At 42.4% G+C, this 20124-nt stretch overlaps 1 protein-coding gene across 1 annotated transcript in view; it reads left to right on the top strand.

Annotated features, from left to right (window-relative positions):
• Positions 1-20124, top strand: part of DCC (DCC netrin 1 receptor) — a gene marked incomplete at both ends in the record, with an annotated part of 627385 nt that overhangs the window by 278879 nt on the left and 328382 nt on the right. The window contains one exon of the mRNA XM_080637247.1: positions 13587-13871. Coding sequence (XP_080493373.1) covers positions 13587-13871 — 285 coding nt within the window. The remainder of the gene's footprint in view (positions 1-13586; positions 13872-20124) is intronic.

The following is a 20124-nucleotide window of genomic DNA, read 5'->3' as shown; positions in this document are numbered from 1 at the left end:
TTCCTACTTGTCTGTTCAGCTGTGTTGCAGCACTTGAGAGGATGAATGCCTCCTTTGGCACAGTTAAACCTATCAAGATTTGAGCTGCTTCACATCCTGTGGCTTTGAATACAACGTCTAAACATCCTGTTGGTCTCATCTTTATTAATGATGTAAGGTTTTCCTAGTCCATGCTTGTGGAGTAAAAACCTTGATGTTTATACACTTGGAAGTTTGTCCAAACAAAGTTCTCTGACCTGTAGCATCCCTTTAATCACTAGTGACATGTCCTGCCCATGAGGAGCTAAAGTTAGCTTTAGCAGAATAAGTGGCTTTCAAGGATTTCCACCAGGCGAGAGCTGTGAAACGGATGTCTTCTGAAACAAAAACTGAAAGCATAAAATAGCTGAAAGCAAGTAAAATGGACTGCAGGCAGGACTTCTCAGGTGCTGCACTTGCATCTTCTACTTCAGTGTTCCCCATCTTCATTTTTTTGCAACGGCCTTGCACAATCTTCTGCATCTTCTCCCAAGCAAGTCCAGAGCTTGGGCTGTATGGCCTCTTTCTCTGCATTCTGACATTAAGAAAGATCCACATACGCTTTGCACACATATATTGCACCCTATGTGTGTGAGATGCCCTATGCCAGCACTCAATGAATTAGAATATATTTGCTCTTGTGCTTGCAACTGAAGTTCTGAAATCTCTGATCTTTCTTCTTGCAAGAGTTTGCTTCACAATCTGCCCCAGTCCTTGAGAAAGTCTGATCTTCAGCACAAGTGAGACCGATGCTTGCTGAAGGTGAGTGGTTGAATGAAGCTGAAGATGAAGGTTTTGATTGATCTTTCCTTTAAATAGATATCATGACCCTGTACCGTTAAGTGTCTTAAACTAGAAGACTGAAGCCTAGAACTTTATTTGATATGTGGATAGTCAGTGGAGGAGGGAGCAAAGAAGAAGGCTTTTGCTCCGAGTTGCATTAGTAGTAATTTATATAAGTACTGGCGCTTCAGAGCACTGTGGAAGTGCTGGATTAGGGAAGGAGAAGGGAATACACATAAACATTTTCTCTGATATCTAAGTAGAATCTGTTATTCATGGTAGCAGAGTCCTAGCCCTCTTTTCTGTGATTGACCACCTTTGATATGTCAAAACTGGTCTGTCACATCAGAAACGTCCACTGCTATCACTGCAGAATAAACCACAGTTCACGTCACATTATGCATTTCAGATTTCTAAAAGATGAGTCTCAAAGCAGGCAGCTGGATTCAGAAGATGCAGTGGATGGGGTTTGCAGGACAGAGAGGTTTGTCGTAGTCTTACAGACCACACTAACCATTACTGTATCTGCTGGGGTGATGGGGACTGTTGTGCCATGCATCTTTACTTAGCTCACGGCTTGTATGTGTAGTCAGGGTTTCAGCTCTGGCTGCTATTATCCCCAGGTACAGCTCATCTCAGTGCTGTTGGTGGTAGCCGAGGAGCAACCCCTGCGCGTCAGAAGCTACATCGCTTGTTCTTTCTTTCTCTGGAGCCAGGGATGCCTCTGGCTTGCTTGAAGACTCCGTTCATGTATTGGAAGGTGTAGCTTGAGTTACACCTAATTACTCTGAAGGTTTTTTACAAGGTTGTCCTGAAGTACTTTAGATGAGGCAAGTCACAAAAATATCATGTTGTGTTTGTAGACCACTGCATCAAGAGGTTGCTGGTCCAATCAGGGCATCTTTACACTACATCTACAGTGCTTTATGAGAGCAAAATCACTGCTTTAAATGAGGCTTTAAATATGACTGGCTAAATGATTCTAACACCAGCGAACTCCCAGTGCATGGCGCACAACTGAGAGAGCCCGCGTGTTTTATTGTTTTAATTAGAGATTTTGAAATATGGTAGTTTTTAGATTCTTCAGCAATAAAATAGAAGGCCTATTTTCTTCTTTCTTATTTCATGTTTGAGGAGCAGATTTGATGATTTCATTGGCAACTGGCGGGAAGCCTGTTCTGCTTGCTGGCTGCGAGCCACGAGTGCTGGCAGGAGCAGCCATCAGGAAGATGAAGAGATTTACACCCTCTGATTTGTGTATTAACAGGGGCAAAGCAGTAGGTGGGCCTGTCAATGGATGATAAAAATTTAGGGTAGTATTTCTTTTCCCTACACAGGTGTAGTGTGCTGCTGTGAATGACAGGGAGTTAAACCCAAAGAGATTCAGTATATCATGTAGACTTGTTAATAAATATTAGAAGTTTTGTTGCTCTAAATATCTACTATGCTTTCCCCCCTTCTCCTTGAGAAAGAAGCAAATAGTCATAAGCTAAAAGATGTGGCAGTATCTTGTGGAAATTGTGAGAGAGGAAAACTAGATACAGCCACTGTGTGAAAAGCCATGAAGAGCTGCAGGTGTGGATCTATGGAGAGCCGTGTTTTGCCTGTGACTATAAGAGGGTCTTATTTTCAAACCGTGATCTTAAAGAATGACAAAGCAGGACATGGACCTGCTGGAGGGAGTCCAGAGGAGGCCACGGAGATGCTGCAAGGGCTGGAGCAGCTCTGCTCTGGAGACAGGTTGAAAGATCTGGGCTGGTTCAGTCTGGAGAAGAGAAGGCTCCTTAAGGGGAGACCTTAGAGCGACTCCAATGCCTAAAGGGGCTACAAGAAACCTGGAGAGGGGCTTTGGACAAGGGCCTGTAGGGACAGGCCAAGGGGAATGGCTTTAACCTGCCAGAGGGGAGACTGAGATGAGTTCTTAGGCAGAAGCTCTTCCCTGTGAGGGTGCTGAGGCGCTGGCACAGGGTGCCCAGAGAAGCTGTGGCTGCCTCATCCTTGGCAGTGCTCAAGGCCAGGTTGGACACAGGGGCTTAGTCTAGTGGTGTGCCCGTGGGATCAGGTGAGCTTGAAGCTCCCTTCCAACCCGAAGCATTCCATAATGCTATGAAATTGATTCTCATGAATTCTGAAAAGCTGAAGAATCTGTATTGAAGAGAAAAGCAATCTTGAGGATTGAACATGAATGATTCAGTTAAAATTGAAAATTCTGCTGTTCTGAATGTATCCTCTGTGTGTGGGATGTTCAGGCACAACAGCTCTATGCTAGTGTTTTGAGTCAGAGAGGAAGACCTGCAAAGACTAAGTAGAACTGACCATGAAGGCATTTAATCCTTGATGAAAATCCCCCTGCAGCATAAATATGTGGATGGAAAAAATAGATTGTTTCCATGCGTTATGCTGAGTGAAGCCAGCAAGCGAGCTGCATAAAAGGTGACAAGTAAATTAGATTTTTAAAATTCTTGCGGGTTTGATAATCTGAGCTGACATCAGTAGCACAGGTTAGAGAAAAGTCTTTTTCAGAAAAATAAGTTCATTTATTTCCTGTGATAGGTAAGTGGCATCAGAGGGCATATCCTGGCTTCATCTTCCTTCAGCAAGCCTTTCTTGGTGGAATTAGATTGCTGCCAAGAATTGGTGCTATAATATTTGTAATGGACTCAACATGCTGGGAGAGAAAATTGCTGTGCTGGAGGAGACCTTGACGTCACCCAGTGCTAGAAAAGGGGATATTTTCTTCCTATATGGGATATTCTGAATCATCTGTTCATGAGCTGTGGTTTCCATCTCACCTGCAATGAGCTCAACAGCACTTGCGTGAACATGTCCAGGAGAGGGTAGGGCTGATGGAGGAGTAGATGGCTTCTGACCTTTCTCTCCATGTGATTTAAGAGGAAACATAGTGGTTTTCCTGGCATTATATGAGGAATCTGATCTAACAGTAAAATATCAGGATTAAAACCTCCTCAAAAACGTGAGGATGCCTGGAGAACCGAAGCACTCCCAAGGCTAAGTGGTTTCAGATTTGCAGCACAGCCTAGTATTTAAGACTAAACTCTTCCCTAAATCTTCTCACGTATCTATTTATATAAACATATACATATACACACTATTGCTTTTACAGTCAGCTATAAAATCTCTCACTTGTATTTTTTACTTCGTTATCAGTACAGAGATTCCCTCCACAGCTGTGCTACTGTTTGAGGTCAACTAAATTATCTTCCTCCCCAAAGGGCCACAGAAAATAAAGAGCAGGGACTTCCCCTTTCAGTCTTCACAGTGGAGCTCTGAGGGCTATCTAAAATAGAGGACTTCACAGCAAGAATATCAAGATGCATTTTCCATGTGATGACTGCCTGCTAAATACAGTTTGCAGAAATAAATGTCTTGCTCTTAAATATGAAAGCTGAGAAAAGTCCTACCGTTTGGCCCTTCTGAAATGAGGCCAAGTGCTTTGTTTGGCTTGGACTTTGGGATGAATCTGGCTGAAAACATCTCATCTGCTTTCCCTCCCTTGGCACAAAGCAGGATGAGTCACTCCTTAATCCAAAAGCAACAAGACAAAAGTTAAGAGACCAGCAGAAAAGCATGTAGAGTAGATTCATTCTTTTGACACTTGTTCAATGAATATTAAACATAGTAGTGTCTGTTTAAACTCTTCCTTTGTTACTTTCTTTTTAAGGTATCTGGTGATGTTGGTCCTTAAGTTTTCTTTTAGGAAATTGATTTTCATGCCCTCTTCAACAGATCCCACAGGCTTGAATTGTACTTTAAGCTCATTTATTTCTCTCCTTTCTTCTGAAAGACTGAGAACTTGGCATGAATCTGACTTTCCTTTCCCCCTTCAGCTGCTCCCTGAACTGTATTTCTATTTGTTTCAGCTTGTGGGTACCCCAAAGGAAATCTCCACTCAATATTATAGTAAGGAAGGAAACACTGATATATTTATAGAAGAGCTGGGGAAAGCCTGGCTCACACCCTTCCTTACCTTGCATTTCTCCTTGAGCAAGCAAGTCAGTCACTGTAGCATTTTCAGAAGTGCCTATTTTTAGGCCTGAGGAACTCAGAAGCTGCCGCATTTTATGAGCTGTGGGATGCCAGTTTCTGTGGCTTTGCCGCCTTTGGATATTTGAACCTGTATCTCAGAGACTGAGTCCTTATCTGTGGAACTGAAATATTATCTCTTGTTTATTAATACAAATTAAATACTATGATGCACTCTGTTACGTAATTATTTCAATTAATTATTATGTATATGTATATATATAATATATACGTAACTAGTTGTACTTTGGTTCATTTGGAGCCATTTGCCACTGTGCTTCATAAGTAATTACTTGCATCTCAATACACAGTTTTAATGCCAAGCCCACATCAATCCTGATCTCCTGCCGACAGGACCATACACCAGAGTCATTCTTGTTGAAGTTTCTTAAATCAGACTTCCAGACCTGAAGCTGTGTCTGTTCTCCCTTTGGCTGCAGCCACTGGATGCTCAATGGTACAGACTGCTGCATTTCGGTATCTCCTCAGGGCTGTGATGATAGGTTAAAACTGGATTGCTGCAGAATTAACACCTGAGACCCAGTGAAAACAAAAAGAAAGCAGATTAGAGTTGTGTACATCTATTTCTAAGGATGCTGTGTTGCTCACTCTCTCTCTGAATTTCTCAGTTAGTTTTCAGTATCTTATTTTTTGATGGACCAGTTTAGGATACAGTTGATGCGTTATGTTGATTATATTGCCATTACCCGTAATTTATGTTCTTTCAAACAGCCATGTTAATTTCCATCTAAGTTTGCTTATGTGCACCTCCACAGTCAGTAGAAATTAAGGCTATCATACATTCACATCATAAATCACAATCACGAGAGATACGTGTGTTGCTTGTTTCACAGTGTGTTTGTCTGCGATGTGATCTACCAGTGGGGACCCTGTCTGTGTGTTGCAGTCCTAATTGCAGTACTTTGTGTCCAGGGGAGGAGTTTCACAGGATTTAAGTATGCTCTGTGTAGTCAGAATAACCAGTGTGGCTTGTATTTATAACACAAAAAAGAGATCCTGCCTTATTTGTGGTTCTTATGAGCTCTTAATTGATTAATCCGATGTGGGTATTAATACAATTAACAGGTAGTCACCTAATTTAGGTAACCCACATGGGTTCATGGGTTCGCCCACCACGTGAAGGGAGGAGGAAAGCACGACTCTGCACCAATTACACAGGAGATGTGCATTTTAATTTAGGCATAAAGGACAAAAGCTCACACGTTAGCGATGTTTTTATATATTTTATTTTTAGCTTAGGCATGTGCGTTTGTTGAAAATTGAGCACTCATAAGAAGAGGTCATCCATGGTCCCTTGTGCCAGTGGCTGAAGTGAAGAGAGCAGCTGGAAATTGGGCCTGCAAAGCAAATAAGCATTTCCTTGCTAAGATTTTGTGTTTCCTCTGGCATATTGTGAGTACAGTCCCAGCTGCTGGCCGATAAGTATTATTCGAAATATTCCGCTTCTAGCAGGATGAAGTATTTCCAATATCAGATACAAGTTTGAGGAGCAGTTGAACTTTTCTGCTGTTGAAAATAGGTAATAGCAAATAAGCCTGTGATTACTTAAAGTGTTGTCTTCTGGCCTCACCTCCTCTTGAAACTGTGTGCAGGTTTCCGTCTGCTTGACAGCCAGTCATAGAAGCACAGACTGCTTTGAGTTGGAAAAGAGCTTCAAGCTCATCCAGTTCCAACCCCCTGCCACGGACAGGGACACCTTCCACTAGAGCAGCTTGCTCCAAGCCCCTGTGTCCAACCTGGCCTTGAACACTGCCAGGGATGGGGTAGCCACAGCTTCTCTGGGCACCCTGTGCCAGCGCCTCAGCACCCTCACAGGGAAGAGCTTCTGCCTAAGAGCTCATCTCAGTCTCCCCTCTGGCAGGTTAAAGCCATTCCCCTTGGCCTGTCCCTACAGGCCCTTGTCCCAAGCCCCTCTCCAGGTTTCCTGCAGCCCCTTCAGGCACTGGAGCTGCTCTAAGGTCTCCCCTTCAGGAGCCTTCTCTTCTCCAGACTGAACCAGCCCAGCTATCCCAGCCTGGCACCTTCCTCTCCTTCACTTCACACCGAGGTGCCCTTTGTGGTAAATTGGTTTAACTTCCATCTATATAAAACTTAACTGCCCAAATTTAATATATAAAAAATGCAAAGGCATAAAATATCTTATTAATATTAATTTTATTGTAATATTAAAATCCTTCTCTGAATCCTTTCCATTAGGCCAGCAGACAGTACTAGGAGTGGCTGCCTGGTGCTGTACTGCAGGTATTCCCTGGCTGGCCATATTGCTGAATGCATATTGGTAACTTGATTTCCTTCCCTGATTAGTGTTTTTAAAATCAGAAATCTGGCTGTCCAGCTTTTAACCAGTTTTATCTGCTCCAAAACAAATGACATTCGGTCCCATAAGGTGGGGTTTGCAACAAGAAGTGGAAGAGTTTATTTAGCTTCTGTTTCTATGAAAGAACCCGTACTTGGATTATCGGTTGAAGTCTGTAGGTCTTGTTCTGTCGATTCTGATGTGCGCTACTCAGTGCAAACCTTTTCAGAATTACAAACTGAAGCTAGAAAATGAAAAAAATAATAGAGTGATTAAAGTATAGCTCCTTTTTGGAAAACAGCCTGTAGAAGAGAGAATTAGACAGCAGTTTCTAAAATATTTACATTTCCAGATTCACTCACCCATGCTCTCTCTTTCCTATTTTTGAAAGCAAGCAGAAGGAAATCACTCTTTTTCATTACCTTGGTTTCTTGCCCTTCAGCTATTACGTGAATTGAAAGTGGAAAAAAAGGTCTTGCCTTGATGTTAAGTAACCTTGCAGACTTTAATTTGAAACAAACTAAGCATTTAAAGCAGTTCTTCTCTGGGGGATTGTACTGAGTGCTACTAAATTGCTGAATATTTAATACCTAAACATGTTCTAGACCCTGAGGTCTGTCCCCCAAATGATAAGCCTTTTTATTAAGTGAACTTTAATTGCTTAATAATTGGGTCTTCTGTAAGGAGAGATGGGAATGCTGATAGAATCTGCGAACCAGACTGCGTGCTAAGTCTGAGTTGGGTACCGCTTTCAATTAAGTTTCTTGAGTAGGTTTGGGTATATCACAGAAAGGTGCATCTGCAACCTTTTGGTTACAGAGCAAAGCATCACCAGGGATCTGCAATGTTTAATTCCAGGGTCTGTCATGGAAAGTGACTTTGTCAGAATGTATTTGCTGGTCTGCTCCCTTGAGCCAACTCTCAAGAACACAAACATCTGTGTAACATCAAAAAATGCCTTTAAAATAAACCAGCATAAGCCAGGAGAGCTTTAAAGATCCAGTGGCAGTTTTAAGATCTCATATTTTATGGTCCTGCAGGGAGATGAATGAGTTTTGAACATAACCAGGGCAAAAAGGAGGTTAGTATATTTTCATTTGGACACTGTAAACAAAAAATATTGGTTTTTTGCAGCATCTTGATCTGTTATGCATAGATTTGGTTATGTTTCTTTAAACTCAAAAAGAGTTCGAATCTCTGCAGAGCTGCCTTTTTTGCAGGTACAGAGCAAAGCATGAGCTGGCTCTGTGCAGGTATGGTGCTGGCATGGAAAAGGACATCCCTCTCTGACAGTTGTTTTAGTCCCAGAGTTTTACAGTAACTTGTTAGATTTAGACATCTTTCCTCCTGGAAAAATCTGCAGTTATCAACAGCTTTCCATCACTGTTCACACCGTGTTTGTCTTCATTTTTTTTTTTTTTTTTTTTTTTTTTTTTTTTAAATTGAGGCGTTGAATGCTTGTTTTTCCATCTTGCAGCAGCTTTGCTGGGGGTGAAAAGCTGTTAATAGTACATCTGTGGCAATGGCTTGGCAGGAAAGTAGCATCCCTGCTGTAACAGGGAGGCATACAAGGGTGCAGAGTGTGACAGGGCTTGCCTGGATGGCACTGGGGACAACTGCCTATTCTTCTCTCCCTTTGTTCACAGGGACAACTTGTGAGCTTGGCAACTGGGAAATATTGCCCGTACAACACTAATCTAAGCTCCTCTTCGCGTGTGGAAATGCCATTAGGAAGCCTTCACTGAGCCATTTCCAGTATAATTAAAGAATCTCGCTGCCTCAGCTCATGGCAATTTGGGTTTTGAGAGCTCATCTGTGCAGAAGCTCTGTGAGACAAGAGCAAAATGTTTGTGAAGAACGCATGTAAGAGAAGGGGGCTAAAATCACAACAGAAAAGAAGTCTTTGAAGTGGGCAATGAACAAGGGGCTCCCACTCTAATGACTTTTCCAGCACTTGATCATTCCCCAGTACACTGATTTGCTGCATATTTGTGTGACATTTTAGTGCCTAGAAAGTTGAGGTCATTATTCTCTTCTTCAGCTTCTTAATAACCTCTAGTGCCAGCTCCTTTTTGAAATGCCCAACCCTGGAAGTGTTCATGGCCAGGTTCATGTGTCACTGAAAGTCAGCAGAATAAAATTCCTTAATTCCAATGTAGAATTAAGAAGCAGACATTATTTATTACAGCAGTGGATGCATGGGGGATAGCTCCGACCAACGTGCATGCCAATTCTTACAACTTTCTTGCTTATAAGCATTTATCTCATACATATACATTATCATTCCCAGTAATCTTATACGTATCATAATTTCTTCCTAGAACTAATTAACATAGGTTATCACCCATGTCATGGTATAAGCCAATTGGCAAGTCAGCCACGCAGTTTCTACTCCCCCCCTCCACCCTCATGGAGGGATGGGAAGGAAAATCAAAAGAATGTAACTCCCACGGGTTGAGATAAAAACAATCCAGTAACTAAGGTATAATACAAATCACTACTGCTACCACCAATAATAATAATGGTAAGAGAAATAACAAGGGAAGAGAATACGATACCACCAGCCAAAAATGAGTCCAACCGAGCAGAGAGTGCCCTTCTGGGTAACTCCCAGTTACATCCCCAGGCATGATGCGCTGTGGTATGGAATACCTCTTTGGCTAGTTTGGGTCAGGTGTCCTGTCCCTGCTTCCTCCCGGCTTCGCCTCCTCCCTGGCAGAGCATGAGACTCACAAAGTCCTTGGTCAGAGTAAACATTCTGACCAGCAACTGAAAACATCAGTTTTATCAGTACTATCCCCAGGTCGAAAGTCAAAACCACAGCGCTGCACCAGCTACTAAGAAGGAAAAAAAAATGACTGCTACTGCTGAACCCAGGGCACCACCTTAGTCTTTATACTGAAAATCTTCTCCCTGGAAGACCAGGGCTTGGACAGTTTATTTTGAGTGAGAGTCCCATAGTCCTCTGGGCCCCTGGTAGTCATATCTTTGTTGACCTTTGGTTGAACTTCTCTTGTTATATTCCTTTTATGGTCTTAGGTTGGCCTTTCTTCTGCCTTTTTGAGGAATGGTTCCTAGTTCAGGGAGCTGGATAGGTAAAGAATATTCTTCACCTTTTGTCTTGTTCTTTGTTGACATTGGTTTTGTTTAGCTAAAGTTTAACTTGGTTTGTCTCAGCTAGTAAAATGAGTCCTCTTCTATCAGACAGAGCTTGGAGCAACATGGTCTAGGTGGCAGGAGGTTGGAACTGGATGAGCTTTAAGGTCCTTTCCAACACAAACTATTCTGTGAAAGCCTTCACTGCACACTGGCTGACATAATCAAAAAGGTACTTCTTCCTTATGTACTTTTTGGTGGCTTTTAGTGTCATGTTTCAAGGTTTTCACTCTGTTGGACTCTTGGTGTGTGTTTGCACATGCTTCTGAGTGATTGCATTTACTACTGTGTCTTCACAGCAGTAAATGTGATTCTGGACAGGCTGGAGAGTTGCACGGGGAGAAACTTGATGAAATTCAACAAGGGCAAGTGTAGAGTCTTGCATCTGGGGAAGAACAACTCCATGTACCAGTACAGGTTGGGGGGTTGACCTGCTGGAAAGTAGTGAAGGGGAAAGGGACCTGAGGGTCCTGGTGGATAGGAGGATGACCATGAGCCAGCAATGTGCCCTTGTGGCCAAGAAGGCCAATGGCGTCCTAGGGTGCATTAGAAAGGGTGTGCTTGGTAGGTCTAGAGAGGTTCTTCTCCCCTCTCTACTCTGCCTTGGTGAGGCCGCATCTGGAATATTGTGTCCAGTTCTGGGCCCCTCAGTTCAAGAAGGACAGGGAATTGCTTGAAAGAGTCCAGCGCAGAGCCACAAAGATGATGAAGGGAGTGGAACGTCTCCCTTATGAGGAGAGGCTGAGGGAGCTGGGTCTCTTTAGCTTGGTGAAGAGGAGACTGAGGGGTGACCTCATCAATGGTTACAAATATGTAAAGGGTGAGTGTCACGATGATGGAGCTAGTTTTTTTTCAGTGATAGGACAAGGGGTAATGGGTGTAAACTGGAGCATAGGAGGTTCCATGTGAACATCAGGAAAGGCTTCTTTACTGTGAGTGACAGAGCACTGGAACAGGTTGCCCAGGGGGGTTGTGGAGTCTCCTACGTTGGAGATATTCAAGACCTGGCTGGACAAGTTCCTGTGTGATGTACTCTAGGCTACCCTGCTCTTGCAGGGGGGTTGGACTAGATGATCTTTTGAGGTCCCTTCCAACCCTTGGGATTCTGTGATTCAGATAGTCCCTGCAGGTAGGTGAATGTGCTCAAGTGGTCTGGGAGAGTCATTTCTAGAGATGGCCAGGACAGAACAGGTCCACAAGATATGTCCACACCATCTGTAGCACATCGCTGATCTAGTCGCTTCTTGTCCTCATATTTGGGTGGAAAGAGAGCTGGTGGTTTCTTTTCCACTTCCTCTTCATAGAATCCCAGACTGGTTGTGGTTGAATGGGACCTTAAAGCTCACCCAGTTCCAAACCCCTGCCACGAGCAGGGACACCTTCCACTAGAGCAGCTTGCTCCAAGCCACATGCAGCCTTGCCTTGAACACTGCCAGGGATAGGGCAGCCACAGCTTCTCTGGGCACCCTGTGCCAGCGCCTCAGCACCCTCACAGGGAAGAGCTTCTGCCTAAGAGCTCATCTCAGTCTCCCCTCTGGCAGGTTAAAGCCATTCCCCTTGTCCATTTTGAGAGTTTATCTGATCACTTATGTTAGTATGTTGTGCTCATGATGAAGTGGGATGGAAAACGTACTTTGTCTGGCACCTTAGATCACTCGGCCATGCTGACTGGGCTCAAGAGATCCGGCAGGCTCAGCCTCCTGAGTAGCTGGGACTACAGGCGCCAGACGAAGTAGGTTTTCCATCCCACTTCGTCATGGCTGCATCAGCTACTAAGAAGGAGAAAACATGACTGCTGCTGCTGAACACAGGACATAGAATCATAGAATCATAGAATCATAGAATAGTTAGGGTTGGAAAGGACCCTAAGATAATCCAGTTCCAACACCCCTGCCATGGGCAGGGACAACTCACACTAAACCATCTCACCCAAGGCCTCATCCAACCTGGCCTTGAGCACTGCCAAGGATGGAGCATTCACAACCTCCCTGGGCAACCTATTCCAGTGTCTCACCACCCTCTCAGTAAAGAATTTCTTCCTTAGATCCAATCTAAACTTCCCCTGTTTAAGTTTTAACCCATTATCCCTTGTCCTGTCACTACAGTCCCTTATGAAGAGTCCATCCCCTGCATCCTTGTAGGCCCCCTTCAGATACCGGAAGGCTGCTATGAGGTCTTCACGCAGCCTTCTCTTCTCCAGGCTGAACAGCCCCAGCTTTCTCAGCCTGTCTCCATACAGGAGGTGCTCCAGTCCCCTGATCATCCTCGTGGCCTCCTCTGGACTTGTTCCAACAGTTCCATGTCCTTTTTATGTTGAGAACACCAGAACTGCACACAATGCTCCAAGTGAGTTCTCACGAGAGCAGAGTAGAGGGGCAGGATCACCTCCTTCGACCTGCTGGTCACACTCCTCTTGATGCTGCCCAGGATATGGTTGGCTTTCTGGGCTGTGAGCGCACACTGCCAGCTCATGTTCATTTTTTTCATCAACCAGCACCCCCAAGTCCTTCTCCTTGGGCTGCTCTGAATACTTTCTACATAAAGCAATGATGCTTCCAGATAAAAGTTCATGACCTAGACATCATCTTTCACTTGCAATTTGAATGTGGCAGACTTGTCGAGTTTTTTTCTGTACCAGGTGAAGGACATGGTTCTCATGGTTTTTGCACTGAGCAAGAAAGGGACACCTGGGAGTTGTGAAATTAAAGCCCCAGCTCTCTTCTCCTGCTCTCCTGTGTCAAAAATGCTTCATGGAAAACCAGACACTGGCCATTCCCTGATTTAAGTGTTTTGATTACGTCACCCGAGTAACTTACTTATCAGAGGGTTTTGGAGTACTTTTCTTTTCATTTGGAGGGAAGGAGAAATACAGCAAGATGCAACTAACATTTTCCTAACCTCATGTAGCTTTAGTTATGCTTTCCTTTGAATGCCAGTCTGTTCTGAGCAGTTTGGATTGCATGATAGCGTATCTGTACTTTGTTAAAGTTGTTGCTGAGTGGGTTTATAAGTAACAGGCACAATTTGTTACTCTTCATGTTGATAACACATCTTTTCTTTGCTGTTAATGAGTGTCACTTACAAAGGAAAGTGTTATTCACCCTGCCATTATAGCAATCTCCAAGTGGTTTTCTGAATGTCATGTAAATTTTTTAGTATTTTTACTCTGAATTGTTAACAAAATCCAAATCGGCATGGAAACAGCAGGTAACTGCAGTTTTCAGCAGCTATATAATTGCGTTTTTTTTCCTTTTGCCTGTATTTGCAGGACCGCTGAGGTTTCTTTCCCAAACGGAACCTGTCACGGCGTTTGTAGGAGACACGATTCTGCTGAAGTGTGAAGTTATTGGGGAGCCCATGCCCGTGGTGCACTGGCAGCGAAACCAGGAGGACTTGTTCCCAAACTCAGCCGACAGCCGGGTGGCTGTCCTACCCTCCGGAGCTTTACAGATCAGCAGAGTCCAGCACGGAGACAGTGGGATCTACAGGTGTCTGGCAAAAAACCCAGCCAGCTCGAGAACTGGAAATGATGCAGAAGTCAGGGTTTTGGCAGGTAAGAACTGGACAATTCAACACTGCCTGTTTCTCTTGCCTGGTCATGCGTTTGGTTCCCTGAAAGAGCGGTCACTCCTCCTGGGGAAGCTAGGCTGATGTATCTCACTTTCCTTCCAGTTACTTCTACAAGCTTCCAAATTCTATTGGAGTAAGTCCGGAGGAGGCCTACAAGGATAATAAAGGGACTAGAGAACCTCCTATACAAAGACAGGCTGAAAACACTGGGGCTGTTCAGCCTGAAGAAGGGAAGCTGCATGGAGACCTCAGAGCAGCATCCACTATCTGAAGTGGGCTACAAAGATGCTGGAGAGGGACTTGGGTGACATGGTCCAGAGTGAGACATCTCTACCCTTGGCAGGTGGTTGGAACTAGAGATCTTAAGATCCTTTCCAACTGTAACTATTGTATGATTCTATGTTTCCTTTTCACATGGAAGAGCTTGGATATCTTTAGAAACAGTTGAGTGCAAAGGTGAGGAGTGGGCTGTAGAAAGTATTCGTGCTGCCTAGCTTCAAGTACCAAATTTAGATATGTATGAAGATGGTCTCTATAAATGGTTAATGGAGAGAGAGAAGTACTTCCCATCTCAGAATACAATACTTATTGTCCCAGAGAACTCTCTGGAAGAGTTTCTCTTACTCCATTGATTAGAAGACAATCTGTTGGGACTAGCTGCTGAATTTACCAAATCAAAGTTAGGTTGCTTGCACACTTCAGTGCCTGCTGTGATCATCTGAGCTGCCCAGAGCACAGCTTGAGATCTGACACAGTTCAGCTGTGGCAGATGATGTACCTAAATTCACAGCCAACTTGCATCTTGTTCTCCCTCTTAATAAACTCATCAGCTAAATAGATTGTTACCAGTCATCACAGCATAGGATCAAGAACTGAGCACCAGAATAGTGGTTTGAAGAAGGTGTTGCTGCAAAGTCTCCTTCCCTTCTAGTTCTACATGCTAACTTGTAACCACTAATTTAATGGACAGAGAGGCTATGTTTTTAGATTTTTTATATATGCATTTTCTAGGTAAATGTTTTTAGTTTGCAGGACTTCTCACTGAGAGGTAACTAAGCAGGATTCTCAGATTTCTGAAATGGTCTACCAGTACTGTAGGAATAGGGAAGGCCAGGATCAGCCTTGTGGAAGTGTCAATGTACTAACACAAGTGATCCTCATTTCTAGGATTTATAGCTCTGGGATTTCTTACACTGGAATTTGGGGAGATACAGGTTTTTGTTTGGGATTTAACACCAGAAACAGAACCTACCCTTTAGTCTCTAAACCTACAATCGTGTCCTCACTTACAGCTACAGTAGCAAATATTGATCTTCTAGGAGCTGCAAAGCAAAATGGAAGCCAGAATAGCTAGCAACAAGGGAAAGCCACATCACCTGGAGTTCTCTGTGAGCTTTTCCCAATGTTTTTTGGGACCAGAGCTTGCACCTGAGCTCTGTAGTGTGGACCTGTTCCCCATCCATTTGCTTGTCTAACACGCTGCCCCAGGGCGGTTGCTCTTGAGGCTTCCAGGCTCACCAGAAGACTTAGAGCCTTGTGCCATTTAGTATGAATCAGGCAGCACTGAGACCTTCCTGTCTCTGTGGTTGTTAATAGCAATGAGATGTATGAGGGAAAAAAATATTCTTTCATATCTCTTGATTAAAATTAAGAAAAGCACAAAACTTTGTATTTTAGGCAGACCTAGAAGCTTTCTTTCAGCCTCCTCAGCTCCTCAGGGTATTGTTAATTTGCCATGCATATACATTTCCGATCATTTGTGGATGGATTGATGTTTCTTCCTTATCCCAATTTCGGTCATTAACATCCTGGTTAAATGGCCTCTCTCAGGCTGTCTATAGGAGAGAGAGGAATTAATTTATCTCTTCCTGGCATGTTAAAATTTTATACCAGGGAAACACTGGAGCAAATAATGAGGAAAATATAAAACAAGGAACTAGTGGAGTCTGTCAGACTTTGGCTTAGGGCAAGCAGCACAAGGTCTCATTTCAGGATAATGTGAGCAGACAGCAGCTCTTAAAACAAATGAGTGCTGCTCCTGAAACAAAAATTCAGATCTTATTGAGCCTCTTGGGAATCTTGTTCTCATGTGCATGCTTTGATGGTTCAGCACTATCCGATACTTTGCTGATAATTCTGCGTTTCCTATTTTGTTGCTAGAAATGTGTCTTCCGCTGCAGCTCTCCTATACCATAATTAGTAGAGGCAGAATATTCTTGTTGGCCTTTTTCTCCTGGTTAGTAAGGAGAAAAAAAAAAAAAAAAAGCATTAAATCCTATTCAGAGGAATAGGCAACAAAACAAAAAAAAAATTAGGTAGTATATAGTGATTCTGTATTTTTAAAATGTTGCTTCTTCCAGACAGTGGTTGTGATTTGTTTGAACACAAAGCGTATCTGTCAGGATCTGTGGTAAAACTGACCACAATCCTGACAATAATTTCTGATGTTCTCTACAGCTTCCGAAGGTAATGCAAGAAAAAAGAATGAGGAATAAACATCTTTTGTCATTTAGTTTATTTATTCAAAGGGCCTGTGGCTGAAATATTTGATCTGACATCATGGTGGGTCTGGAGATCTCTGTATCTCCTCTTGATAGAAAAATTGATCATCCAACATGAATACAGGTTAGAAAAACAAAGTATTTGGATAAAGGAATTACCACTTTCCTGGATAAAAAAGTGAAATTCACCCTGACAGACCCAAGTTTGTAGTTTAACTCGACATGTTAATGAAGGAATAGTTGAACCTTCAACCTCTATACCAAAGAGGAGTTGTTTGTAGGCACTTCATGTGTTGGAAAGGTGGGGCAAGGCACTAGGCATGAAGTTTCAGCTTTGATAACTAAAAGAGACTGTAAAAGTGACCATCTGCAAGCGTGTTCCCTTTGTGTAGTTTGATTCTGCCTGGGAAGGCTCTGATAGGGCTGATCAATAAATGCATTTTACAAACAGCTCCCGCTTCACTAAATCCTCCATCAGAAAACGTATACATGTGGGAGTGAACAGGCCATATGAGAGGAGATTTTGAAGAGAATTTATTTAAAAAGCCCCAGTGAGCCTGAGCAAAAATCTTAAGGAGTTTTCAACATGTCAGGTTTCATCTATTACTTTTAATTATAAGAGTGGCTATTGCAGCTTTTTGCAGAAAGCTCGTTCCAAATGCGTATTTTTCAGCTTTCTAGTTGAAGTGCTCTTGTTTTCTCTAGGATCCAGAAACACAATCCTAGGCAAAAAATTGTGAAAAAAAATACAGCAAATACTGCAAACATGAGAAAACAGATATTCAGATAACTACATGTACTCACCTAATTAATTTAGAGGAAATAATGCCATTGTACAAAAAAAAAAAAAAAAAAAAAAAAAAAGATAAGAGGGGACAAAAGATCTTATACAAACCAGTACTAAGGAATTAATTTATAGAATTTATGATTCTATATATAGAATTCGTTGCTTCTGTAAATTAATGAGTAAGTTTCTTTGGGAGTTCGGTACACTTCAGAAATACAGAGGGATTTTAAAAGCAAAAATTGAGTAGTTTGATGCCTGAAAGCTATTAATTCTGTATTTATAAATAATAATCCTACATTTATCATTAGCTCTTCAGATACTCTGCCACTGTGCTCTTGTCTATTATGGAGGTTCCATCTAGTCTCTGAGTTTGTCTGCTGAGCTGCAGTGCAAGATAACAGTAACGATATCATGTGATTCCTTCTTATTTAATGCAAGCAGAGCTCGGTTGCTGCTGTGTGATTCAGCTCTTTCCTCACGGTTGCGCTTCTGAAGAGAGAAGGGTAACAGCAGCAAAAAGGACCAAATTGAAATGGATCTCATGAGAAGAAACGAGAAGTGAGAGGTTGATGGTTGTGTTTAAGGAACTGCATGCAACAGAAGTTGCCTCATCAGCTCAGGCTTGCTTTGATGCTTAAGCAACTCCACTTTTTAAAATTAAAGCAGTTGTGATGTTGGATTTATTTACATAAAACATCGTGGTGCTTACAGAGTTTGGCAGCTATCACTGTCTTAGCCTGATAGAGAAGCTCTGACTGCCCCATCCCTGGCAGTGTTCAAGGCCAGGTTGGACAGGGCTTGGAGCAACCTGCTCTAGTGGAAGGTGTCCCTGTTCATGGGAGGGGGGTGGAACTGGGTGAGTTTGTCCCTTACAACACAAACCAGTCTGTGATATATGGTTCTGAATAGTCGTGTTAGTACAGGAAGCCTCATCTGAGGACATCTGATACGTTATATGTCTGTATGGGAAATGAAACAGCTGGAATATAGTGAATGATGCTGTTTGGTATGAGTCTGTTGTTTAATATGAGTTTTACAGTTAAACTTAGTCTTGAGAAGGGTCTGGCTAAGTGGAAACACAAATCTCTTCAAAGATCAGCCATCAGTTTTTCACACCACACACCTGTATCAGGTGCAGAGGCAAATTACAAGATTTCTTCTCATCTTTTATACCCTGGGAGGATTCCAGTGTGGATGTACGTTCCCTTTCAGCCAATAAGTTGGATTTTTAACTTATTCTTAACCTCAAGAGATAGCGCTTACGAGTGTTTATTCTTGGATGAAAACTGATTTCCAGCAGATGTGGCTAATTTAAAATAAATACTGAACTTGTGATTTTTCTGTTTTTCTTTTTAAATCTAACCAGTTTCATATTTATGTTCTCCAGTGCCTGTTTTCTGCAGTGGTGCCTTGCCCTAATTCCAATCAGTACATATGGAAACCCAACCAAACAACAAGATCAAAATTACCAAAAAAACTCACCAGCAAAACCAGTGTTACTTCTAGGTGCACAAGTTGCACGTGTGATGCACAATGCCAGAGATGTTTTCCTCCACAGATGGTTCCAGATTGTGGCATAAGCTGAACTCATTTGTACCACATGTATTTTGATGCTCTTTTACCAGCAAGGTGATGCATGCAAGTGTGCAAAGCCTCTGTTCAGAGCTGAGGATGCTCTGCAAAGTGTTTCTGTTACATGAATGTCAACCAAATATGAGCTAAGGGAGTGAATGTTGATAAATTAATAATAGTTCAAAAAAGAATCACAGTTTTTACTGTACATAGCCTGCCTCTTGGTAAACACTTGGGAAATTTTGTACTTTATCAAGGAGAGCTTTATAGACTTGCTGCTAGTGTGTTCTCTACGCACTTACTTGGGGGGGAAGGCTCTTTAACCTGAAAATTTTTTATAAACTGCATGAAAAACTGATTACTAGAAACCTGGAGCTACCTTCTTGCAAACAGGAAAAAAGAGATTTAGCACTTAAACCCAGCAATAGCCATTGGAACTGGTTTTTTTTCTGCGCTGGATTTTCTATCCATTGCATTTAAATCAAGGATGGATGTTTAGTTGCTGCTGCTTCTCCTGCCTTTCAAACCAAGCAGCATATGGATTAACGGCCTTGTCCTGAGCAGTGCACCAAGCATAGGCATCACTTGCACTGCTGAAGTGGTGTAATTCTTATTAAAGGCTTCATTTTTACCTCATTAGAGGAGAACTATTTGGATGGGGCATGCCCTGTCACAGAGCAGGCTGTGTTACTTAGCAATAGTGTAATTACTCTGGTTTTCTTCTGGTATTGGTCATATTAGGATCAACTGGGAGTAAAAATGCTTTCTTGTTTAGTAAATATATCCTTCTCTGATGTCATCTGTTAGAGTCAAGTTCAAAAAGGCAACAGTGTGAGAGAATTAACACATTTACACATGCTATTATCTTCCTATGCGTGCTCCTACAAGGTAAAATCCTAGTTACAAAATATCCACATAATAACTTCCAGTATCTGGGTTATCCTTGCTGCTGCTATCCAAAGGAATAGCACTGCTGATGTCACGTTATAAGCTAGCTATATTCTGACCTTCCACAAAAAAAAAAAAAAAAACAAAAAAAAAAAAAACAAAAACAAAAACAAAAAACCACAAAAAAACCCCAGAGGTTTAATTTAAAATTCTTATTAATAATCCTGGGGAATGAGCTATTTTGCCTCTCTCCCTTAGATAAATCTGATTAGTGTTTAAGTAATCTCTTACATAATATACGTAAATATCTATTTCCCATGTTACAGTGGCTTGCCTAGTCGGAAATAAAAAAGAGCAGGCGGGCAGAGACATAGGTACAAGTCAATGTGTCCTCTTAGCATGGAGCTGATGTCAGGATCAATGCAACCACAAGGAGAATAACTCATATCCACCAAAGAGGCATTTGCTCAGCAAATCCCTGGCTGGTT

This window comes from Psittacula echo, assembly GCF_963264785.1.
Source record: "Psittacula echo genome assembly, chromosome: Z".
Taxonomy (NCBI): domain Eukaryota; kingdom Metazoa; phylum Chordata; class Aves; order Psittaciformes; family Psittacidae; genus Psittacula; species Psittacula echo.
The sequence above is the reverse complement of the archived record's forward strand: the minus strand, read 5'-3'. Positions and strand labels throughout refer to the sequence as shown.